This window comes from Macaca thibetana, chromosome 6, assembly GCF_024542745.1.
Source record: "Macaca thibetana thibetana isolate TM-01 chromosome 6, ASM2454274v1, whole genome shotgun sequence".
In the NCBI taxonomy this organism is placed as follows: Eukaryota; Metazoa; Chordata; class Mammalia; order Primates; family Cercopithecidae; genus Macaca; species Macaca thibetana.
The window spans coordinates 140,340,075-140,367,239 of NC_065583.1; the positions used below are offsets into that span (position 1 = coordinate 140,340,075).

General features: G+C 36.8%; 1 protein-coding gene across 1 annotated transcript in view; it reads right to left on the reverse strand.

Annotated features, from left to right (window-relative positions):
• The window catches only part of C9 (complement C9), an 83,698-nt gene that overhangs the window by 42,361 nt on the left and 14,172 nt on the right, over positions 1–27,165 (reverse strand). Inside the window, exons 2-6 of the mRNA XM_050793423.1 lie at positions 25,094–25,199; positions 24,559–24,703; positions 24,145–24,292; positions 16,132–16,270; positions 71–331 (exon numbers count right to left, since the gene is read on the reverse strand). Of these exons, the coding sequence (XP_050649380.1) occupies positions 71–331; positions 16,132–16,270; positions 24,145–24,292; positions 24,559–24,703; positions 25,094–25,199 (799 nt within the window). The remainder of the gene's footprint in view (positions 1–70; positions 332–16,131; positions 16,271–24,144; positions 24,293–24,558; positions 24,704–25,093; positions 25,200–27,165) is intronic.

Here is a 27,165-nt window from a genome sequence, read left to right on the forward strand (position 1 = left end):
TAAATACTTAAAGAGTCTGGTTAGTTTGTAATCTTTCCATTATATTCCTATATTAACTGTTTCGTCTTACCTTCTTTGAAGAATATGACAAAAATAGTTGGTAAGTTTCATTTTTGGAATATGAAAACCGAAAACTACCCTGGCCACGTAAAGAATTTGAGGAGGCTTGTTTCTCAGAAGACTTTTCAGTTTTAACTTTATTTGCTTCAGTGGGTGTAAATTTTAGAGATATATCTGCATTAAAATTTGATGTCTTCTCTTGGACGATACTTTTAAATGCTTCAATTTGTTCTTCATAATGTTCGGTTCTTAAATTTTTCTCGCCTTTGGTCTAAAAGAGAATTAAAAAGTGTTGTTAAAAACAAGATACGAAACAAAAGGAAAAACAAGCAGAACAGAACCAAACAGAAATCAAGCAATTCTTTGAAAGGCAGTAGAACAAAGGACTTAAGAGAAAAAGGGCTGGAGTCAGATTCCTGGGGTTCAAATACAGACTCCGTGACTTTAAAGTGATTATGCAACAATCTCTGTGTCTTTAGTATGATTCTTAGTCTATAAAACGGATATTCATCATATCTAGCACAAAAGGTCTTATAACAATTTAGTGAGATAATGCATATAAAGGGCTTATAATATAGCAAACTTTTTTTTTCAACTTATTTTAAGTTCTGGGGTACATGTGCAGGATGTGCAGATTTGTTACATAGGTAAACATGTGCTATGGTGGTTTGCTGCACAGGTCAACCCATCACCTAGGTATAAAGTCCAGTATCCATTAGCTATTCCTCCTGATGCTCTCCCACTCCTACCCCCAGCAGTCCCCAGTGAGTGTTTTCCCCCCAACATGTCCATGTGTTCTCATCATTCAGCTCCCACTTACAAGTGAGAATATGAGGTGTTTGGTTTTCTGTTTCTGTGTTAATTTGCTGATGATAATGGCTTCCAGCTCCATTCATGTCCCTGCTAAGGACGTGATCTTGTTCCTTTTTATGGCTGCATAGTATTCCATGGTGTATATGTACCACATTTTCTTTATTCACTCTATCATTGATGGGCATTTGGGTTGATTCCAAGTCTTTGCTATTGTGGATAGTGCTGCAGTGAACATATGCATGCGTGTATCTTTATAATAGAATGATTTCTATCCTTTCAGATATATACTCAGTAATGGGATTGCTGGATCAAATGGTATTTCTGCCTCTAGATCTTTGAAGAGTTGGCACAGTGTCTTCAACAATAGTTGAACCAATTTACACTCCCACCAACAGTGTAAAAGCATTCCTTTTTCTCTGTAACCTTGCCAACATCTGTTGTCTTTGGCTTTTTAATAATTGTCATTCTGACTGGTTTGAGATGCTATCTCATTGCGGTTTTGATTTGCATTTCTCTAATAATCAGTGATGCTAAGCTTTTATTCATATGTTTGTTGGCCACATGAATGTCTTCTTTTGATTAGTGTCTGTTCATGTCCTTTGCCCACTTTTTAATGGGGTTATTTTTTTTTCCTGTAAATTTGTTTAAGTTCCTCATAGACTCTGGATATTAGATCTTTGTCAGATGAATAGATTGCAAAAATTTTCTCCTGTTATATAGGTTGCCTGTTCACTCTGATGGTAGTTTCTTTTGCCATGCAGAAGCTCTTTAGTTTAATTGGATCCCATTTGTCAATTTTTGTTTTTGTTGCAATTGCTTTGGCATTTTCATCATGAAATCTTTGCCCATGCCTATGTCCTGAATGGTATTGTCTAGATTTTCTTCTAGGATTTCTATAGCTTTTGCTTTTAATTGGATCCCATTTGTTAATTTTTGTTTTTGTTGCAATTGCTTTGGCATTTTCATCATGAAGTCTTTGCCCACGCCTGTGTCCTGAATAGTATTGCCTAGATTTTCTTCTAGGATTTCTAGAGCTTTTGGTTTTACATTTAAGTCTTTAGTCCATCTTGAGTTAATTTTTGTATAATGCATAAGGAAGAGGTCCAGTTTCAATTTTCTGCATATGACTAGCCAGTTCTCCCAGCACTATTTATTAAATAGGGAATCCTTTTCCCATTGCTTGTTTTTGTAAGAGCTGTTGAAGATTAGATGGTTGTAGGTGTGCAGTCTTATTTCTGAATTCTCTATTGTGTTCCATTGGTCCATGTGTTTGTTTTTGCACCAGTACCATGATATTTTGATAACTGTAGCCTTGTACTATAGTTTGAAGTCAGGCAGTGTGATGCCTCCAGTTTTGTTCTTTTTGCTTAGAATTATCTTGGCTATACAGGCCCTTTTTTGTTTCCACATGAATTTTAAATTAGTTTTTTTTTTTTTTTTTCTAATTCATGAAGAATGTCAGTGGTAGTTTAATGGGAATAGCATTGAATCTATAAATTACTTTGGGCAGTATGGCCATTTTCACAATATTGATTCTTCCTATCTGTGAGCATGAAATGTTTTTCCATTTGCTTATGTCCTCTCTGATTTCCCTGAGCAGTAGTTTGTAGTTCTTGAAGAGGTCCTTCATGTGCTTTGTTAGCTGTATTCCTAGGTATTTTACAGGTTTTTTTTTTTTTTTTTTTTTTTTTTTTTTTTTTTTAGCAATTGTGAATGGGAGTTAATTTATGATTTGGTTCTCTGCTTGCCTGTTGTTGGTATATAAGAGTGCTAGCAATTTCTGCACATTAAGTTTGCATCCTGAGACTTTGCTGAAGTAGCTTATCAGCTTAAAAAGCTTTTGGGCTGAGACAACGGGGTTTTCTAAATATAGGATCATGTCATCTGCAAACAAAGATAATTTGACTTTCTCTCTTCATATTTGAATACCCTTTATTTCTTTCCCCTGCCTGATTGCACTGGCCAGAATTTCCAATACTATGTTGAATACGAGTCATCAGAGAAAGCATCCTTGTCTTGTGCTGGTTTTCAAGGAGAATGCTTTCATCTTTTGCCCATTCAGTATGATATTGGCTGTGGGTTTTTCATATACAGCTCTTACTATTTTGAGGTATGTTCCTTCAACACTAAACTTTCAATTAAACTTTTTTTTTTTTTTTTTTTTTCCAACTTGGCTATTGTCAGGTTATTGTCAATGAGAGGGTTGATATATAAGTGCTTCAGTTCTCTTTTCAGAGATCTTCTGAATTAGGTGTAACTTGTCTGGGAAGGGGACACCTGTATCTTCAGACAGTGTCATGAATTGGATTTAGTAGTATGTATTGAGTGGTTGTTCTGCATGGGAAACCTAAAGCTACTACTGTCTCATGAAAAGACTGAAATGTATATAGTTATCTTTAAAACAAGACATGTTGAAGAAACTTCCTAGCATAACAGGGAAAAGCAAACTAACCATTGTCACTTCCCTACTTAGATCCTTCCAGTGTATTTCTAATGACTTTAATATAGTCTAAACCAGGTTTATTTCTAGTCAATCTTTCCATCACTGTGTGTCAGCCATCTAGCTGTTCCACAACCCATGCTGTTCTTACCCTAAGTCCCTTTTATGCTGCTTTGACTTTCTGGAATGTTCTCTTACTCTTTCCCCCCCAATCCTCCCATAGCACACACATCACACACACTCCCTCTCACACATACACACAAATCATAGGCCTCAGGTTGATTAATTCCCACTCCTGTTTCAAGTTTTACCCGAAACATCACTGCTTTAGGAAAGCCTCTCCTGATACAACAGACTAACAAATATTTTTGCTGCAAGCTTTTATGGCTCCTCTTTTAAAACAAAATAAAATGAAAACCACTTCTTTTATAATTACTTATTAAATAAAACTCCAGTCTTTGACTCTAGCTACATCCCAGCACCCTATAGATACAGGGTCCAGGCTTAACCAGTGCCAGGCCAGCTTCTGTGGCCTCAGGCCTGAGGCCAGTTTCATGGACAAAGGTTCCAGCCTCAACTCAAGCTTTAGACAGGCCCAGAATGAGGCTGATCTCTGTATCCCCAGACTCAGGATTTTACTTGCAGACTAAGCCTCCAGCTATGCCAGGTTAGCACCCATATATCTCAGCTTCAGGCCAGCTTCCATGACCTCAGGCACCAGGCCAGCATCTGGGACTCAGTCTCAAAGGCTGGTCTCTGTAGACTCAGGCTCCAGTTTCACCCAGTGCCAGAATGGTCACTGCAAATCCAAAAATCAGGCCTGAGACCGGGGATCCAGCCTCTAGGCCCATCCCAGTGCAAAGGCAGCCCTATTGGCCTCAGGCTCCAGGCTAGCCTTCATGAATTCAGGCTCCAGGATGGTCCTTATAGCCTCAAGATCCAGTGGACCCACTGGACCCAGGGTCCAGGCCCACTTCTGTAGACTCCAGTGCTAGGCTGACCTCTATGGATACAGGCACGAGGCTCGTTCCAGCAGACCCAAGCTCTAGGCCTTCTCCAGTGAATAAAGGAGCCAATCACGTCTGCCCAAGGACTCCAGCATCAAGCCTGCTTGTGGACCATGCCAGATGACTTGCCCAGAATCTCTGGACAAACTGATTAATGAAGGGTTATCCCTGCTGAAGTCGGTCTTTAAGGGATGGAATAAGTGCTTACTTCTTCGAAGGCATAGATATGCATGGCCACAAAGATCACACATCATCAGGGAAACATGACACCACCAAAGGAACAAAATAAAGCACCTGTAATTGACCCTAAAGAAGTGGAAATTTACAAACTGCCTGAAAACGAATTCAAAATAATTATCTTAAAGAAGCTCATTGAGCTGCATGAGAATACAGACAGAAGACTAGATGAAATCAGGAAAAAAATATATGAACAAAATTAGAAGTTCAATAGAGAGAGAGCATAAAAAAGCACAAACAACCAAATTTAGGGGGTTAAAGAACACAACAGATGAGCTGAACAATTTCATAGTGAGCTTCAGTAGCAGATTCTATCACGCAGAAGAATCATGAGCTCAAAGACAGTTCATTTGAAATTACCAATCAGAAAAACAAAAAATAGAAAAGAATAAAAAATAGTGAAGAAGTCCTGTGGGAACTATGGGCACCATCAAGTGAACCAGTATATGTATTATGGTGCCCCAGAAGGAAGAGAGAAACACAAAAGCGTAGAGAGCTTATTTAAAGAAATAATGACAGCAAATTTCCCCAAAGTGGAGAAAAAAACAAGCACCCAGGTCTATGAAGCCCAAAGAACCCCAAATACACTATATTTGAAGAGATCTTCTCTTGGACACATTACAGTAAAACTCAAAAATCATACAACAAAGAGAATTTTGAAAACAAGAGAAGAACAACTCATCACATATGAGGGAGCTCACATAAGATTACTAGCAGATATTTCAGCGAAAGCCTTGAATCCAGGAGATAGTGAGATGATATATTCAAGAGTACTGAAAGAAAAATAAACTGCCAATCAAGAACAGTATACTGGGCAATTCTGACCTTCATAAATGATGAAGGAATAAAAAATTTCCCAGAGAAACAAAAGCTGTGAAAGTTCATTACCTCTAGACCTTCCTATAAGAAATGCTAAAGGGAGTTCTTCAAGTTGAAAGAAAAGAATGAAAATTCATAACATAAATAATTTATGAAATTATAAAATTCACTGGTAAAATTAAGTACATAGTCAAATTCAGAATACTCTAATACCATAATGATGATGTACAAATCAAGTATATCTGTAGTATGAAAATTAAAAGACAACACTATTAAAAATAATAATAGCTATAATAGTTAAGTAATACACAATATAAAAAGGTGTTAATTGTGACATCAAAAACAAAATGTGGGGAGGAAAAGTGTAGAAGTTTTAAAAATGTGATGGAATTTATGTTGCTAACAGTTTAAAATAGCCTATTATAACTATAGATATTTTATGTAAGCTGCATGGTAACTCATGAAAACCACAAAAAAATCAACTAAACACAGAAAACATAAAAAGCAAAGAATTAAAGCATATCAGTATAGAAAATTATCTAATCACAAAGGAAGATAGCAAGAGAGAAACAACCAGAAAGAACATACAAAACAACCAGAAAATAATGAACAAAATGGCAGTGGTAAGTCCTTACCTACCGATAATTATCTTAAATGTACTCAATCAAGAGATGTAGAGTAGCTAAATGGATTAAAAAGCAGGCCCCAACTATTATATATGCTGCCTATGAGACTCACTTCACCTTTAAGTGCCAAAATACAGCAGGGATAGCTAAATATACCAGATAAAATTCTGACTTGTCAAAAAGTGTAAGAAGAGACAAAGAAGATCATTATATAATAATGAAGGGGTCAATTTTGCAAGAGGATATTTAAATTTCTATGTACCCCACATCAGAGCACCTAAATGTATAAAGTAAATATTAATAGATCTGAAAGGAGAGACAAACTGCAATAAAATAATAGTAGGGAACTTCTCAATACTCCACGTTCAACAATAGACAGGTCATCTGGAGAGAAAATTATTAAGGAAACATTGGAACTGAACTACACTTTAGTCCAGATAGACCTAACAAATATACACAGAACATTCCATCCAAAGTAACATAATACATGTTTTTATTAAGCACACATGGAACATTCTTGTGGATAGATCATATATTAGGCTATAAAACAAATCTTAAACATTTTAAGAATATTAAAATAATATTAATGATCTCTTTTGACCACAATGGTATGAAGCTAGAAATCAATAACAGGAGAAATTTTGGAAAATTCACAAATATGGAAAAATTAACATGTTCCTGAACAATAAGTCAACAAAGAGATTAAAAGTTTAAAAATATCTTAAAATAAATAAAAATGAAAACACAACATCCCAAAACTTATGGGATGCAGCAGAAGCAGTTCTAAGAGAAAAGTTTATAGTAATAAAAGCCTACATCAAAAAAGAATTTCTCAAACAATCTATCATTATATCTTAAGGAACTAGAAAAAGAAAGGCAAACTAAGCTTACTAAATTAAAATTAATTGAAGTAAGAGAATAATAAAGATCAGAGCAGAAATAAACAAAATAGGTAGCAGAAAAAGAACAGAAAAGACCAAGAAAACCAACAGTTAGTTTTTAAAAAAAGAAACAAAATGAACAAACCTTTAGCTAGGCTAACTCAGGAAGAAAAGAGAAGACTCAAATAAAATCAGAAATGAAAGAGGAGATATTACTGTTGGCTCTTCATATCTGCGGATTTTGCATCCATGGATTCAACCATCATCGGATCAAAAATGTAGTTGATTCTACAATGGTTGCATCTGTACTGAACATGTACAAACTATTTCCCTTGTCATTATCATCTAAACATTACAGTATAACAACTATTTAAATTTAAATAGCACTTACATGACTTAGGTATTCTAAGTAATCTAGAGATATTTAAATTATGCTGGAGGCTGAGCGTAGGGTATATGCAAATATCACACCATTTTATATGAGCATCTAAGAATTTAGGTATTTGTGAGTGGTCCTGGAACCAATTCCTCATAGATACCTAGGGACAGCTGTACAACCGATACCACAGAAATGTAAATAAACATAAGATATTACTATGAAAAATTATGCACAAAGAAATTGAATAACCTAGAAGAGATGGGTACATTCCTAGAAACATACAACCTATCAAGACAGAATTATGAAGAAACAGAAAATGCAGACCAATAATGATTAAAAAGATTGAATCAGTACTACAAAAAGTCTCTCATGAAAGAAAAGCCCAGAACCTTAAGGCATCACTGATGAATTCTACCAGATATTTAAAGAAGAACTAATCCTAGGCTTTCTTAAAATATTCCAAAGAATTGAAGAAGAGGGAATATTTCCAAATTCATTTTATAAGACCAGCATTACCCTGATACCAAAGCCAGACAAAAACACTACAAGAAAAGAAAATTACAAACTAATATCCGTGATTAACATATATGTATATGTATCTTCAATAAAATATAAACAAACTGAATTCAGAAATATATTAAAATGATCATACACAATGATCAAGTGAGATTTATATCTAGGATGCAAGGATAGTTTAACATATGCAAATCAACAATTGTGATTACACCACATTAATGGAATGAAGGATAAAAATTATATGATCATCTCAATAGATGTAGAAAAAGCATTCAATAAAATTCAACGTCATTTAAAGATTAGAAAACTCTCAATAAATTAGGTTTGTTGGAGAGAAGGAATGCATCTCAACGTAATAAAGGCCATATACAACAAGCCCACATTGACCATTATACTCAGTGGTTCAAACTGAGAATTTTTATCAGATGTCAGGAACAAGACAAGGATGCCCACTCTATTTCTGTTCAAAATAGTGCTAGAAGTCTTAGCTAGAGCAATTAGGAAAAAGAAAGAGATAAAAGGCACTTCAGTCCGAAAGGAAGAAGTAAAATTGTCTGCAGATGACATAATCTTTTATGTAGAAAACCCTAAAGACTCCACCCAAAAAACAAAGAAAGACAAAAAATATTAGAACTAACAAATTCAGTAAAGTTGCAGGATACAAAATCAACATGCAAAATCAGTTGCATTTCTACTCACTAGCTACAAACTATCTGAAAAAGAAACTTTTAAAAATACTATCTACTACAGAATTAAAAAGAAAACACTTAGGAATAAATTTAACCAAGGAGATGAAAGAGCTGTATGATGAAATTCATAAAACATTGATGAAAGAAATGGAAAATATACAAATCAATGGAAAGATATCCAATATTCATGGTTTGAAATAATTAATATTGTTAAAATAGTAATACTGCCCAATATGATCTACAGACTCAGTGCAATCCCTATCAAAATTTTATGTCATTTTCCACAGAAATAAAAAGAACAATCCTGAAATTTGTATGGAACCACAGAAAATCTTGAATGGCCAAAGCAATCGTGAGAAAAAAGAACAATACTGGTGACATCGTGGCTTTTTGATAGAGGGGTGTAATTTGTAGGCACCTGCACTTGTATGTGAAATGACTAGAAAGGAAATGGCATAAGGCAAATATCAACTCAGCAGTGTAGAGGGCCACTTTCAAATATAACAGATTGTTGGTCAGGGTATCAATTAGGATGTTGTTGAATGACTCAAGAAAAAGTAGCCTCTCTCACTATGCCGGGTAGTTGCGAGTACAGCCTGAAACTGTGAGGATGGGGTCATCCCAGAGAGCATAGGAACAAAAGCTGAATTGGGAAATGCAAAAATCCATCCATGCCAAAAGACGTCTAGGCTTAATGTTAAGCATTATGAAATGGACCAATACTTGTAACCATCATAGAGAGAAAAGCAAAAATCTTAGAAGAGGAGACCAAGGGGCAAGATTACAGAAAGCAGAAAAGCACAAAGATGGAAGGAAGTTTCTTTATGAGTACTGAATAAACAGATATTGGAGAAGCTAGATTCAGAGACAGAAGGTCAAGTGGCTTGCATGTTCTAGGAGGCAGACATATTATAGGGGTCAGTTGAAGTTATCCTGTCTAAGAATTTGTTCATATAATGCTCCTTGAAAAGAAATAAACATTGCCTATGGCACTAAAAATGGAAGAGAGAGACACAATCAAGAAATATTTCAGAGTTCAAGTTGTAGAGGTTTGGAGGGCAGTTGTAAATAGAGAGTAAGTAGAGAAAACTGTTGAAGACGTCATTAAAATTTTATTTGTACAAATGGATAATAAAACCATAAATCACGTATTATTATCAAAGCCATCTCTCACTAATTGAAAGGAGAAATCTATGAAGAACAGATTCATTGTAACCTCTTGAGGCACCCCTCTGCCAGAACCATCTAGCCAAGATACTCTCACATTCTTAACCATTTAGCCATTAAGTTTTGGAGTAATTTGACAGTTAGTAAAGGATAACAAGTTCAATTCATCTCTATTATCTATAGAATTTTTTTTCTCTGCCTAAGTCTTAAACGTTTGTGTGCTCCAGGACTTCAGTCTCTATGTTCTTCTCTTCTCCCTCATTGTACATTTCTTGGGTAATCTCAGGCACTCTTAAGAATGCAATGATCACCAGGCGCGGTTGCTCACTCTTGTAATCCCAGCACTTTGGGAGGCCAAGGCAGGCAGATCATGAGGTCAGGAGTTAGAGACCAGCCTGACCAACATGGTGAAACCCCGTCTCTACTAAAATACAAAAATTAGCTGGGCATGGTAGCACACGCCTCTAATCTCAGCTACTCAGGAGGCTGAGGCAGGAGGATCGTTTAAACCTGGGAGGCTGATGTTGCAGTGAGCCGAGATTGCGCCACTGCACTCCAGCCTGGGCAACAGAGCGAGACTCCATCTCAAAAAAAAAAAAAAAAAAAGCAATGATCATGTATATGTTAATGGACACCTAGATCTCTTTTTACAATTTAGATCATTCTCTCCATTTTGATTCAAATAATCTCCTTGTTGTAGGATAACTCCATCTAATGTCATATAGACCCTCAAACTCAAAATTATAGAAACCACTCCTTCTTTGGTAGATTTCCTGCACATCCAATTTCCCACATCTCTTTTGATGGCCTATAATTCACTGGTTGTGTGTATGTGTGTGTGGTTGTTTTTTCTATTTGTTTGTTTGTTTTTGGCTTTCCATTTTTATAGGGTCCATCTATAGAAAGTTTAGTTTGTGATAGGCACTGTTCTAATCACTTTATGGTTATTAACACATTTAATATTTCTGAAACTCTATGAAGTGTATACTACTATCATGCCATTTTATGATGGAAATTGAGATCCAGGAAAGATAACTAAGTTGCCCAAATTCACATAGATGATAAGTGGAGGAATTTACCAAAATTTAAACCCAGAGAGTCTTAATTCAGAACCTTGTGACTGATCATATGCTATACTGTCTCCAATTTATTACTAATCTCTTAATGCTTAAATATGCTGGATTTTATCCTTCCTCTTCATCTCTACTATTACAGACCCAGATTAGCCTTTCGTCATCTGCTTCTTGGACCACAAAATACCCTCCTTCTGTTCTCATTACCTCTGGTCTTGTTCCCTTAAAATTTATTTCTACAAAACACGAAGTTCTAAAATGAAAGTCTCAGCATCTTGCTCTCTGGAGTGGCTCCCTCATTATGCTCAGGATTATGCTCAGTGTATTTATTATGGTACATGAGTGCTTTCATGAGTTGACCCCTGCCTATGACTTCAACCTTGAATGCATGAGTTTATTTGTAGAACAGAGTCCCTTTCAAGATAGCAGTTTCTGTAGAGAAAGACTACATATTTTCCACTTGAGAAACATCAACATAGGACAAATGACCAGGTATGTAGTAAGCTTTATCTGCTGCTAGATTTTCTAAATGGGCTTAAGTTGCCAGTAGAAAGAATAGTTGGAATGTTTATTAAGCCTCTGCTTGCAATTTTGCTGTTAACTTTAATGGCAATTCCAATTAAATATTTGTTCTTTGCCTTCATTAGAAATATTAACTTAGACTGTTAATATGCTGGCATGAATTTTTTATTCATTCAATAGGCATTTATTTAGCATAGTGTACAGTATTAATTTTTCAGGATTCTGTGGTCAATAAAAGACTGAGATAGTAACCAAAAAATACTTATTATACAGCAAAATAGAGAAAAAATCAAAGCATATTGCATTTATTTGTAGGAGAAGCATTTTAGAAGATAGAGAATTCAGAGGAGAAAGCTGAGGGTGGAGTGGCAATCAAAAATCAGATCAGGATTGACTTTGTACTCCTTGCCAAGGAGACTGACTACTGCACTGAAGGCTATAGATAGACACTCACCAAATTTAAGCTGCAAGGAGAATGATCAGATTTATTATTTTTATACTGAAATGTGGGGAATGATTGAAGTTGAGAAAAACTAGAGGCTATAAACTGAGAAGACAATTTTGAGTCATTCCTACATGAGAAGTGATGGCAGCTTAAGGCAGTGGCAGTGGGAATGGGGAATAAGAAACAGATTTAAAGGAGATTATAATAATAGAAATTGAAGACTGATTGGATATTGTGGGTTTTGAGGGAAATGAGTCTGTAAAGAATGTCTTAAGGAGGGATTTCAGGTTTTGAGTTTGATGACTAGGGCGATATTATTTCCACTTACCAAGACAGAGAATTCAAGAGCAAGAAGCAGAAAATTGGGAGTAAGATTGGTTATCGGTTTTAGGTATGTTGACTCTGTGACAATGGCAGACAACTGGATATACAAGCATCTAGTTCAAAGAGAGATGTGGGCTGGTAACATAGGATTTGTATGCAATCAAACAGAGTGAAAATCGAAGCCATAGGAGAAAAGGAAAAGGAAATCACTCAAGAAGAATATATAGAGAAAAATTAGTGAAGCAAGCTAGGAACTCTGGAAAGAGTTCAATACTATTTAAGGATTCTCCAAAAGGGAGCTCAAAATAAGCTTGAGATAGACTTGAAGAGGGTTGAAAAATGAATAGACACAAGATAACAGAGAGTGGGGAATAAATGCAATGCACATATGTTGAGATAGCAACTGTAGACAACATGGGTATATAGAGATGGGAGAGGTTTCTTCATTTGTTTCTTTTTAGATGAGACCCTTGAAAAATATTTATATATGAAGCCCAGAGTGGAAGGAAAAAGAAGGAAAGGTTGAGTGGAGGCTTAGCAGAATGTCTAGCAAGGTACTTGGAGTGGGATCCAGGCTAGGGAGGAGAAAGAATAACTTCCTACTGAGAGAATAGAAGGATGTAAAGATGGATCGAGTAGCAAAGTAAGTACATAGAATAACTTTGAAGAAACAACTTGGAAAGCTCCTGCCTAAGACTTGGGTATTCTCTGTTAAGTTGGAGCTAATGTCATCTGCTGCACCCAGGATCAAGACGGTGAGTAACAGTAAGAGGCTTGACGGTGTTGCTGAAAGATTGAGCCTGCTCCTGTGAAGAACAAGAATGAGGAAAGCCTCAGAAGGTATCATGGACCTACTGAACAGTGTGGAGGATCCAGTTGAAATTATAATGCTAGCTGTTTTTGTGTGAGCATAATTTTCTCTTTAGTGTTCAGCAGTATAAGTTTATAAGTAGGGCAGAAAATAATAAAGTTCATCCCAAATCAGAGTTTTTCTGGATTATAGGAGGAATGGAAAGCAAGGACACTGCTAATATTGGCAAATGTAGTCAAAATGGATCTAGCTTGGATGAACAAAATAATTTAGAGTAGGAGGAACAAGATACACCAGGAGAAAAATAGATTCCAAAAAGCCTGAAGGTCTAGATGAGGCCAAGTAGAGGTTTGTGGGCATAAATGAGGGTGACAGCTGAGAGGTTAGACAATTGTGATAAGATGAGAGGCTTAAAAGCTGGATTTTCAGATTTCAGAGACAGCAAAATTCTGGTAAATACAAAGTCAAGGGTTAGGTGGCTAGAAATAAGAGTGGCTATAGTAAAATGGTATAGGAAGTTATGAGGCAACAAAAAATACTTGGCAGCCCACATGCTATTGAAGTCACCCAGGATTTTGGCAGGATTGGGGTGAAAAGTATACTTATAAACTGGGTGCATTTTGCAAATTTTTGTTCATCTACCAATTCTTACATTTTCATGGAGACTCAGATTTAAGAAGAATTATAATGAACACTTGAAACATGAGTTAGGCTTACAAATTATTATTCAACAACAAAAGTGAAGAAAGAACCAAAGAAAAGTAAGTAGAAAAGGACCTAAGTTATAAATGCAATCACCACTCCCCTCTCCCCTTTTTACTGACTACAATTGTTCTTGGTCATTACCGTTAATTTATAAAGTGGTCAGTAAATCTTGACCTATTATGTGACCACTAATTATGTACCTAGCTTTGGCTAAGTCTTTTACTAATTATATTCTAAAACGAATAATAGCTAATGTTTACTGAGGGCTTGCTATATGCCAGTGACTTCCTGAGTGTTTCACATATTTAGACCCATTTATCTCCATGAGGTAGGCATTATTATTTCTATTTTATAGATAAAGAAACTGAGGCACAATGATGATAAGTAATTTGCCTGAGATTTTACAGCACTAAGGGGCAGAGGTGGAATTTCAACCTGAGCAGAGTGGCTCTAGAACCACAGCCCATTTGAGACGAAAGACCCTAAATGAGAGAGTATGAATGGATGATAAGAAGATGTAATTATTTAGGTGTATTCCCATGTTATGATGGACCAGTATCATTCTGTCAAAAATGAAAGCCCATAAATTATTGCCAATAAGTAACTAAGGCAAGAGTTAAAAATCATTTCATCAAACAAAAACTGGTGAGTATTATATTGAGTTGGTATTGGTAATAAGCTATAAAGAAGTATAATATGTATAATTTGCCTTCAGGTATTACTGATACACATGAGAAAGTAAATGACATATTTCATTAAGTAGTAGGAATTAAAGAAAAAAATTCCCTCTAAGGAGTTAAAGTAGATATTTCCCCTCATAAAAGTTTGTGTTCTTTTATGTATAATAATAACAAATTTGGCTACTTATTTTCTGAGACCATAACAGATTTGAATAAGGGGATTATCAGCAGTGGGAGCAGCAAGGGAGTGATTTGGAGGCCTTAGCCAATCCCTATTTAACTCCCACTACCCCAGTTGGCACCACATAAATATTCAAGTTCACAATTACTATCTTCTTTCTAATAAGCTTGACATCAAACTTTTTTGGAGGTATTAATCTCACCTGAACTAGTAAAAGGTATCTATAATCTTTATTTTTCCCACCATATGTGAACATAGATTAGTTTTGCTACAGAAATACTGATGTGTTAGACTATGCGATGCTGCTCAAACTCCACTTTGATGTATATCATATACAGGTAAGCCCCACATCACCTTTCTAAAATCCCAAACATTCTGAAATGCTGAAACACATCTGTTTCCAGGGTTATGGATAAGGGAAAGCAGTGTTTCCTCACCAAATGTGGCTTCAAGATCAGTCCTGGGCAGCCCCTAGCCTTCACCATCCTATGTCATACAAGTTATTACCCCACTAGAGAAGCTAAGAGTTGATCACAGTGGTGAAAACAGAAAAACTAAAATGCAGACTAAACTCCAAACAAACTAAATCAACACAACAATAACCCTTCTCCCATCAGCAATGACCAAGGCGTCCATGTTTGGTATTTTCTATTTAAGAAAATAGAATGTATGTAATACTTTTTAAAAACAATTGTCATCTTTCCATCCCAAAAATCTGTGCTTAAAGAAGTTTAACGTGGTATTATGGGGAAAAACCAACAGTCCAAAAGATTTCCTCAAATTTGTTGGCAACTGACTTATATTCTGACTTATAGGTATAAGAAACATGACCACATGTGAAAAAAAACATGCCAGTCAAATGGTCAAGATACGACAGTCTTAGCATTCATGAGAAAACATGCTTCTGGCTGCAATATGTAGGGACTGATTTATTATATTTTCAGAAAGTAAAGGAATATTAACCATGCTTTTTTAAAAGCATACACATTTTTCAAACTGGTGGGACTGATAACAATAAGAACCTTGTAATAACTGAATAAAGCAGACCTTAAGGGTCTCCTTTACCAGTGGGACCATTTTAAGAAACAGACTCTTGTAGCTCCTGGGTCAGAACAAGCTTATTATTATTATTTATTATATCTTGTTTGGAACAAAGAAGGAATCTCTAAAGGTGATAAATATTAATCCTTTTAATGGTGGAGGGCTACAGTCTGTCATTGTTCCAGAGAATTAGGTGACTTTAGGAAAGATAGTTAAGTTTGGAATAGTGTTGATTAGAGTAAAAATCATTTTTATAAATCATTTTCAAGAGGTAGAGGAGTTTAAGGTGAGTGAAAATAGCCACTCACATTAGTCAAGCAGGCTCTTCATAGGGGGATTCTGAAGGAAAACCAACGCAAAGGTGAGTTTTCATCAGGAGGCTAGCAAACAATAACAGCAAAACTCAAGTAGCATGGAAGCAATGTTATCACCACTTAAATCAGCACTGATTTAATTTTTAGTTATCTTAGATCCTTAGATAATTCTTTCTATGGAGTCTAGGTATTTGCCACATCTTTATCACTAGGTGCATGTTACTGAGGATTGAGAAGACACAATTGTATGTTTCTAGAGAGATCCAAACTACATCGCCTGAGTCTTGTGTTCTTGTGAAATTATCATTCTACTGAGTTTTTCACATTGTTTGGTACTAAACTTATTGAAGCAATTTTTCAGCCAAAAGTCGAACAATGTGTTTTCCTCCGAGGAGACTTACTTCATAGATCAAAGAAGCCACGTTCCAGGGTCTTCGGTAGTATGTCAAAGTGTTTCCATCCCGATCCCGGTTACAGAGTCCATTGTAGAACTCATTGTCAAAAGGTGTGCTTAGGGGATCCATCCCTAAAATGTTGATCCTGAGAATGAACAGAGTAGTATCAGAAGTGGAAATAGCACAACATAATGCAAGGCAGCCCTCTGTAGCTGGAAAAAGTGAGACAGCTTCAGTTCATGTCACCGTCACCCAATATGTGTGTGCTATAATCAGAAACAGAAGCAAGAGCCTGTTCACCTTGGCTCAGCGTCCCTGGCAGAAAGCATACCTTAGGAGGGCCTTATGAACTCTTTTAGGCAACTAAGGCACTGTTTAGAGTGCAATGAAAGAAATGCAATAAGTAAGGCACATGGGACCATCTGGTTCCTGGAGTTTTAACTTCACTGCTGTAACTCTTACCTAACCTCCCTTAGTGAACCAATAACTGATGCTGTAATACCAACTATTTAAATTATTTGAGAACAGAGCATCTCAGGGGGCCAATATAACATATGCATGTAATTTTTCATCTATGAATCAACACTGGGGCTTTCTCTCTCCCTCCCCATTTTCTTTAAACTTAAGCCTTTTCCTCCAGCTGTCTCATTGCTTGTCAAGAACCTCATTCCCTCCAGGCTTGTATTATTCCCATTACACTTTCCAAGTTGAACACAAAAATTTCAGCATCCTGGAAAGGCATTCTCAAAAGTTATATTTTTTCCCACAGCAAAATATTTTTATTTGGCAAGCTTTCATTCATAAATATAAATCTTATTTAGTTTTTTAAAAAAGTTAAATTTTACTTCTAGGCTTAGAAACAATATACGAACAAGAAGCAGTTATTTCCTTGTGAAATACACCTCTGTTAATTGGAGGAACAGTCATTGCTGTCTAGGCTGTATCTGGAATAAATGGCCCCAAGCCAGGGAGGCCAATAGGTTTGCGGATCAAATCTGTAACTTACCTTGGCACAAAAACCACAAACTCTTCCATTGCCCTAGGCCACATTCCTAACTCCAATGAACTGGACTACAAATCTGGATGTTGGTTTTAAGACCAATTTGTCAAAGAGTGGGTAGTTTACCATAAACCCATGGCTTATGCAAGAGAAATAATTGAAAGGGTTTCCTGCTGCTTGTGGGTGAGTTAAAAACAACATCTTTATACAAATAGCACATTTTACATAAACTTTGAATCTACAAAGTTCTAGTGAATCTAAAGTGGTTCAACTTTAATGGAAAGCAAGTTAACAAACTGACACATAAATATCTTCCTCAAGGCTGACATATAGATAAAATGGACCACCTCTCACTGCTTGTCCCACCAAAATACCTTTCATGAAAAATGCTATGGCCCTGAAGTTCTCATATAGGGACAAAAATTAGACCTATTAATTTGAATATGAGAAAAAAGAAAATAAATTATATATTTGATTTACTTTTTTAAACACCTTATTCCTCATGATAGATTAGAATTTTGGTCCCAATTCTTTACCCATCTCTGCATCTACACCCTTGCCATGACCTTATCACAGGCAAAGTGTACTTCCCTCCCTAGTGGCTTTGTGCTTGGCCATGTGACTTACTTTAGCCAATGGCATGTAGTTGAGAGTGACAGTGGGCCAGTTCAAAGCATGGGCATAAAGAGGTCTCATTCATTGCCTTTACTTTCGTGTATTCGTGCCATTGCCTTGAAAAGGGCTTCTAATGGGTAGCCGCTGCCCCTTCAACCTGGCTATCATTGACCCCAGAGAAAAGCAGAACCACCCCAGCTGTTGCAGCTTGAGGCGAATCTCCCAGTGAAGCCCAGTCTTGTGAGAAATAAACAGTTATTTTGTATCACTAAGGTTTTGACGCAACCTCTCCACCACAAAGAGGTAAAATAGCGGAAGCAAGTGACCTGGGTTGTTTCTTAAACAAGACCTCAGCTACATTTTCTTTATATGATAGTGAACTACATATCCCGTGTAGCTACATTAACAGAGACATTGTACCTCTTTGTTTTCAGTGAACAATGAAATCAACCTTTGTTTATATTGATGATTAGCTCTTAGGTGACTACCATATCTATGTGTGGTACAGCGTTTGCAATTGGCAGGGAGGAATATTAAGATAGTTTATATATACTCTCTGCTTCCACGCGAATTGTGTTCAAATTAAGGAGTAGAACATAAAATCACCAATTTCAAAAACTAGACCAAGGAAGAATACACAGTCAGTCCTCCATATCTGTGGGCTCTGTGTCTGTGGATTCAACCAATCATGGATTGAAAATATTTGGAAAAAAATTACATCTATGATAAGATTGTACAAACTTTTTTCCCTTATAGTATAGCACCATTTATATCACATTTACATTGTATCAGGTGTTATAAGTAACCCAGAGATTATTTAAAGAGTACAGGAGTATGTACATAGGTATGTGCGAATACTATGTCATTTTATATCAGGTACTTGAACATCCTAAAAGTTTTGTACGTGTGGGAAGTCCTGGAACCAATCCCTGATGGGTAGAAAGGGAGGATTGTACTTGTGCCCAATGAGCAGTACATGTGAGTGCTTTACACATTGAGTCTTCTGGAGGAAGAAATCACCATGGGAACGTCATTAAAAGAGTTTTAGAAGAAGAAAGATTTGATTTGGGTTTTGAGGGGTGGGTAAATTAGGATTGGGCTAGTGCAGGAGAAATGTGTGGGTAAGAGCTCAGAGACGGAAATGGCATGTGATGAGGGTAATAGTCTTCAGATACTCCGTTCGTCTCCCCATAAAGGAATTTTGATAAATTATGTTTTCCTGTACATTTTTAGTGTGATATCTAATATTTTTCATCTTAAGATTAAGTAGATGCAAAGAATATAATTCCTAATAATGTTGTTATTATTTGTATTTTAACATATAATTATTTTACCACTTTAAAAATAAAATCAATAAATATAAATGCTGTAGTGATGCTGGGTCGTACAGCACTGATATTTTTCTAACAGTTGGAAATTTTTTAGTTATTTTTATTCCTTTTTATTTATGCTTTTTAAGTAGGCTTTACTTTTTAGAGCAGCTTTAGGTTCACAGCAAAAGTGAACAGAAGGCACACAGACTTCCTATATACTCTATGCCCCTGTTTATTCCTGAATTCATATTTCTATTCCATTTCCCCCACAGAATTTTAACCTAATGTAATATAGTTTATCTTTGAAAGTTTTCATTAATTACCTTGTCATACTTTTCTGTACCAAAAAGATACTAATTGAAATTTTAAAATATTAAATACTCTTTGACCATAGGGTCTAAGTATTAAAAATTCTTTATTAATAGTAAATTTAAAAAAAATCATTACTAAACATAAGTAAAATTTTATTGGAAAGCTATCTTAATGAAATGAATGAGTCTTCTTTTTAAATTAATATGTTGGTTCCTGTATCCATGAATGAATATTACTTCATTCATTCATGGTGCTAGGAAGAGACGGCGTTCAGTATCAGTTTGATTCCTACTTTTCAATTTTATAGTTGTAAGTGCTGAGAAGCTTTACTCACATAAATAAGTAGATAAGAGTAAAATAAATGTTCTTATAAAAATGTCACACAAATTTTAATCCCTTTTTCTGAGTTATATACCAAAAAGAGATCCCATAGTTAGGGGTCTTTCATCAAAAAAATTTTTTTTGCTCCATTATCTAAAAATTGATTAGGTAATCTTTCAATGTTGATAAAAAGAATTTGAGATCACAAAACTTCAAGGTGTCAGAGTCCAGTTGAGCACTAACATTTGGAGTTGTTTATTGTTTTCTTTTTTCCCTCTCTGTAGTAAATGTGAGATGGGTGAGGAGTATACTCTGCTCTTAGAAAGTAAGAAGTGATTGTTTAAAAAAGCAAGAAAGGAGAGTGGGCTTGACAACTTGGATGCAGCTGAATTGTCATGCTTATTAATTTTGTGAAAAACATGTACATACGGAAGTTGAGGATTTACTATTAGCTTAGCTAAATAATTAATAGTTGAGGAAACTATTACCTTAAGACTTACTTGTCTCCTCTTGGCAAGTTTTTGTGTACCCCGTGGTATGTATATCCTAGTTTGAAGGTTACTGGTTTATAGATCATCAAATTGGCCAGTTAGCTGGACCCATCTGGAAAGTTACAATAAAGTTGATCCACAGTCTAAGGCACAACTAAGGAATAAATGTTTCAAAAGCTTTGGACTTGGTGCTACTACTACAGGGACAGCCAGTCTAGTCTAGAATAAGCCAATTTTTTTTTTGCCAAGAAACATGAACATTTCTCATGGATGGAAAGTCATCATCTGGGAAATAAAAAAAAACATATGTTCTTTGGCAGTGCTTAGAGATGCCTGTTTTCACACGTGCATCTAGAACCACAGGCAGTTCCAATTTACCAGGTGAACTGAAGAGAAAGCTCCCTTCACAGAAGTGGTGTTATGCTTAGATCACAAAAAAATAATTCCTTGCATATTGTACATCACTTACAGTTGGCTGGATTTATGCCTTTTCAATGAATGCAAGATGGGCTGAGGGATTTCCCTAAACACTTCTGGAGAATCTCAGATGCCTTCAAATAAGAGGCTGAAACATTTGTGATACAACTCAGTTCTCCTGGCATAAGAACATAGGTGTGAGAGGCCTTCAAATGAAAACAGTATAAATTAATTACCATGAGTGTTTGTGACTTTCACATGTAGAAGAATCTAACTGTATGTGACTATTGATAGGACTTGTTGAGGTTGTCCAGATTGAATTGGGTAGATGTAGTTTATAAGCATGTTGCTATAATTAGGGAGTTTACTCCTATTACCTCTATTTCGCAAAGAATCTGCAGCTCCATATAAGAATACGGGAGGTTTATAGTAAGTAAACATGCAACATTAATGGTATGAAAGACTATTACAAATATAACAATAAATGTTGTTTTGAAACCTCTTCCTAAATACTAATTACTGATTTATACCACTCTCCTATATTCCTTAATTCAAATATTTGTGTGATAAGTAGCTCCTTAAGGAGTTTCATTTTTTAAGGTTAGTTTTGCTTTGAAGTTAAGGTGTTGAAGTTAAGACTTACGGATTTTGTAGTGATGTGAGGGAACTGCTGTGGGTGTTGGTTGGTGTTTTAACGAGGAGAGAGTAAGGTGGTATAATAGAAAAATATAGTTTTATGAGACTCAGAGAAACTTGTTTCAGCTCTACTAGAAACTAATCATTCAAACGGCCTTATTTATTTCACTCATTTCTTATCTGTAAAATGAATATAATACCTCCTCTAACAATCCCCCAGGATTATTAGGAAAATCTATGGAGATACAGTGTGGAAAAATACTTTGAAAAGTTTAAAGTATTATGCAAATGGAAGTTGTCATAGAACAATAGGTTTTATGAAGACTAAATTTAACATAGGTTGTTACTCATGGTAATGGGGAATTTAATAAAAAATGTTGATGGACTGATTCTATCAGGACCTACTGCATTTTCCATTTTTACCAGCCTTGCTCTTACCTCTCCCCATAGCTGGGGCCCTACCTTCTTACACAGCCTTGAAGACTCAGCTGTGGGATAGTCCCCAACCCCAACCCTGACTGTGTTAAAGCGTGCGATATTTAAGAATTCCTAGCTAACCCTGCTTCATTATGAAACTCCCTGGCAAATGCTATGCAACAAATTTTTATTTTCCCTGAACAAAGGAAACCAATAGATTATGAATGATTGTTTTTCAGCTAAATGGGCTAATATTTCTATATTCCTTTCCAATAAGACAAACTATAAATTTGCATTGAATGAGAATAAATAACATATGTTAAGCTGTTTTATTGAGATTAAAGAGAAAATTGTTTCTTGAATCTCAATTAAAGCAAAATAAAGTAGTAATGGGCTTTCACCATGGACTCACAATCTTTCCCTGAGGAGATAAATAAAAAGAATCAGGACTCATTTGAGCACACCATCATCTAGTTATGAGGTTTGGGAAAACTCCCATACCATTTACTGCCTACAATTTACTAAGAGGGCCTGCTGAGCTTAGGGGCCTAAGATCATCCATTTGATTCAAGATTTCCACCTTTAGGCTAAGGGCCAAAGGCACTGTAAGTAATTTTGAACGTTGCTTGAACAAGACTGTATAAAGTGTATGAAGGGCACATGAAATACTTTATCTGGTACCTGACTCTTGGTATCCTGGGATATTTTTCTTACCTAGACTTAAGAAGTAGAAGTTTCATTTGGCTTAGAAAGAGGAGACATGTCCTTCATTAGCTAAACTTGATAGAGGTCTTATCATAGGAACTGCCTAGTACCTTAGTGTAGGGTTTCTCAACCGCGGCACTGACGCTTAGGGTCAGGCTGTCCTGTGCTTAGCATCATCTGTGGCCTCCACCCACTATATAACAATAGCACTCCCCGTTCTCGCACCCTCCAAGATGTCACAGCTACAGTGGTCTCCAGATATTGTCAAATGTCTGCTGGGGAAAAAATTACCACTGATTGAGAACCACTGCATTACCCTTCTACCAGTCTTGCTCTGACCATCACCCCTATCTTTTTTCATCTTCCCATCTCCATACCCAGAACTGGAGTCCTGTCCCTGAAAAGAAATTCAGTCTTACCTGATGCCAATTGACAATATTTTAGAAAGCACTTGATAGATATTCATTAATTAATAATTAGCCTATTTATCCACCTACCAAGTATTTACTGAGCACCTACTATGACTCAGGCACTGGAATTATGAGGAGACACATTACATTATAGGTGAGGAAATAAAGTCATATACCATCTCTTTCAATATACTACTGGGTAGAATAATGACCGTGTCTTTGTTGAGGACAATTTTCCAACAAATCCACTTTTACCAAAAACAGCAACAAATCCACATTTATCAAAAACAGCTCAGATAAGTAGATTGCAAAAATTTTCTCCCATTCTATAGGTTGCCTGTTCACTCTGATGGTACCAAACACTGCATGTTCTCACTCATAAGTGGGAACTGAACAATGAGATCACTTGGACTCGGGAAGGGGAACATCACACACCGGGGCCTATCATGGGGAGGGGGGAGGGGGGAGGGGGGTGGGATTGCATTGGGAGTTATACCTGATGTAAATGACGAGTTGATGGGTGCTGACGAGTTGATGGGTGCAGCACACCAACATGGCACAAGTATACATATGTAACAAACCTGCACGTTATGCACATGTACCCTAGAACTTAAAGTATTAAAAAAAAACAAAAACAAAAACAAAAAACCGCTCAGAATGACTAAGAGAGGCCGTGTAGTAGATATTCCTAGGATGCCCTCTGACTATATATGGAACAGAACAGAACAGAACTGAATTTCTCTATTCTGTATAGTCCTGAGTTCTAAACTCCAAGACATCCCATCTGAGATCACAGCCACCTGTCCGGAGGCCCTAGGTTTTGTATGGAAAATGAGTGAAATGTCAGTTCTCTATGATGAGAACCAGAACCTCAACATAATCATCCTCTGGCATCAAAACTGCTTCCTCTGATCACATTCCTCCTGGGTCAGCTCCAGAATGCTGGAAACTCCCAAGATCCAGGAGAAGTTCCAATGGAAGACAGCCTTCCTAGCAATGCAAATGTTTGAATTGAATTGCTCGATCTCCTACTGGAAATTCATTCCAAATGTTAACATGTCATGTCAATGTTGCTGTGGTCTCCCAGAGGTTCCTAAATGAGAGATTTCATCTCTTGCTCGACTGAGAGACAATCATCTAAAATCTTGATCATCTAGTCCAGTCTACAGACCCCTACCGAGGCCAGGCAATTTGTCCAAATTATCCTGAGATGCTTATTTAGCACTTCCTTTAAGCTCAAAGGTAGTTCAAAAATAATTCAGACCCATCAGCTGTATCACCTGCGTCCCTCACACAAATGCTTCTACCAGTCTGTCACAGTGAGAGAGATGGAGATCATTTTCACTCATCTTCATCTGAAAAAGTACAAATAAAATACAGACCCGTAGCCTGCTGTTCGTGCCAGCTCAGACTCTTCTACCACTCTGTCTCTGCAGGGGGGACGGGGATCACCTTCACAATCATCCTCATCTGAAAAGTCTCCACAGTCATTGTCACCATTACACAGGAGTCGCCTCTTTATGCATCTGCCTGCCATCAAAATCAGGAAAGACTCAATGTGTCAAATGCCAAATTTTTTCTTTCTTTCTGAAGTTATCATATGCACTTTAACCCTGGAGGTGAGGTATCAGAAAAACACATTTGAGTTCTTCATACAGAATATATAGATGGTTGTTTTGGGGGCCTTTCACGCTTGGAAATCCAGGTGTCTAGAAGCATATGCTTTTTTTTTTTTTTCTTTTCATTCAGGAAGGCACACAGAAACCCACAATGAGCAACTGGAGCACAAAGATTACCTGTACCGCATTGAAAGTCATTTCCGCAGTCATCCTCAGCATCCTCACAGGGCTCTGTGGGCACACACTGTCGTCTGTCTCCCACAGCATCGGTGCAACTTTTCCCATTAAATTGTCCGAAGACCTCAATGCTTCTTGAACGAAACTGCACAATATCAGTTAGAATAATTAGAATTTCTAATGCCAAAAAAAGTGTATGGTCTAAAGGTGCATCCATACAACTATATCCCTCCAATGAGTCAATGGTTTTAAGATAGAAGCAGTGGAAGAAGTCACTGATATCATTTAGGGTAACACTCTGCATTCTAGGTTTGGCAGCCTCTTATACCGTTGAGTCCTCTGGACACTCATTTAGTATTCTGTACAACATAAAGATTTCCTGGAAGAGTTAGCAACATACATTTGAATGTTTATCCCTCTTTCTGGGTTTGGTACTCAGTTGTGGGGCTCCCTGCCTCATAGTCATTTTTCTGGAGAGGCTAGCAATACAGTTTCCATTTGGGGAGGTCAGTGGGGAAGGGAGATGAACACTTACCATTTGTCTGAGGCAAGGATCGCATTGTGACCATTCACTCCAGGGGCTCATTCTGCAGTCTATGTGCGATGCGGAACCACGGCTTTCTGTTGGCTGTGGGTCATAACTAAGATAATAGAACATGCCAGTTTATAATGACCATTGTGTATGTTTGTTTCCTAGAAGTCTTCACAAACACAGTTCATTTTGTACTTTATCCCTTCTCAAATTACACCATTTATCTTTTTACTGTATATTTCATTTCACCCTTAATTGCATGCTGTTTTGTATTTTCAACTCATCTTTTTGTTTAATTTTTGTCTGTATTGTAAGTTAACTTTTAACTTCCTAGCAATGCAAATATTTAAAACAACAAAATAACGACAAAGATGAAAATTAGCCAAGCATCTTTCCAGGTGTTTTACATAGATTAATCTTATATTTCCAACTAGATTATGAACTTAATGAAGCTAGAAATCTGATTTTATTTTTTTGTGTGTGTGTCTTCCTTGCCATCCACCATACGCCACCCCTCACCAAGAGACTGGTGAGGCTAAGTTACCTCATTCTCTTGCAAATTTAAGTCAGCCAGCCCAGGCCCAGCCATTCCTGTAGCAGGCACTTCATAAATCAGGCGTCCCCTCTCTGGTATTCTGTATGCCCTAAACTGGATGCTTTGCCACTTCACACTTCACTTCAGGAATTATTCCTGATCTTTCTGAGTTTTAACATATATTTTGGCACTTAGGCCTCCCTTTCCACCCCCAGGCCCACTGCTCAGCAGTGCTTTTCTGGCTTTGAACTTTCCTTTCTCTGTTGGTTCACCATTTGAGTCTCTTCTGGTTGAAATATTACCCGGGATAATTACAAAAAAAGAAAACACAACAGAACCAGAAACCACCAAACAAGAATCCTACAAATTCCCTACTTCTACTTGCCTGACCTGACACTGATCCTTCCTATAGCTAAGCCTCTTAAACCACAGAAAAGGCTAGGCGAGGCCAATCTCTCCTCAAATGCTCTAGATCCCAGCTCCCGTTGGAGACTCAGATCCATTGAATATCTTGTTCCTTTTAAACTCTCCGTCTCTACTTTCTCCTTTCCATTTGTAGTATAAACTGTTCAAGTTTGTGACATTAAACATAAAAAGCCAATGAATGAACAAATCATGCACCCTCCTTGATTTCACATTTTCTTCCAGCCACTCCCATCTCCCTCCTGCCCTTCACAATAACACTTCTTAGAATAATTGCTTGAAACACATTTATGTTTTTTTGTCATCGGAAGAACAAGTCTTATCTCCTCCTTCAATCTCTACATGCCCTTTTAGTTACTCCTAAATTCTATATTCTTTTTAGCCATATTTCTTGAGAAAGTAGTTAGCACCCTCATCTCTTGTTTCTTACATCCCAAACACTTCTCAACCATCCTGCCCTGTGAACACTGCTCTTGCACAAGTCCGTGATGACTACCATGTGCCTCACTGTTCCTTTCAGTTCTTATCTTACTGACTGCTTCATGACATTCAATGTATTGACCACTGTTGCTCTTCAAGACACTCTCTTCTCTTGGATTATAGGCTCTTTTTTCATTTCTTTTTTTCTTCTCTGCCTAGTACTCCTACTTTTCTATGCAGGCCCCCTTCTTCTGGTAGTCCTTGAAATACTTATTTTCCCTCAAGGTCCTGTCCTTGGATGTCTCTCTCTCTCTCTTTTATTTTTCTCTATATTTTCCCCAGAACTTTGGTTTTCATGTTTATGCTAACGACACTGTATTAGTCTATTCTCACATGGCTATAAAGAACTACCTGAGACGAGGTAACTTACAAAGAAAAGAGGTTGAATTGACTCACAGTCCCACAGGCTGTACAGGAGGCATGACTGGGAAGGTCTCAGAAACTTACAATAATGGCAGAAGGGTGAAGGGTAAGCAAGCACAGCTTCACATAACATCAGGAGAGAGAGAGCAAAGGGGGAAATACTACACAGTTTTTAACAACCAGGTCTCATGAGACCTCCATCGTGAGAACAGCAAAAGGGAGGTCCAGCCCCATGATTCAATCACTTTCCACCAGGCTCCTCCTTGAACATGTG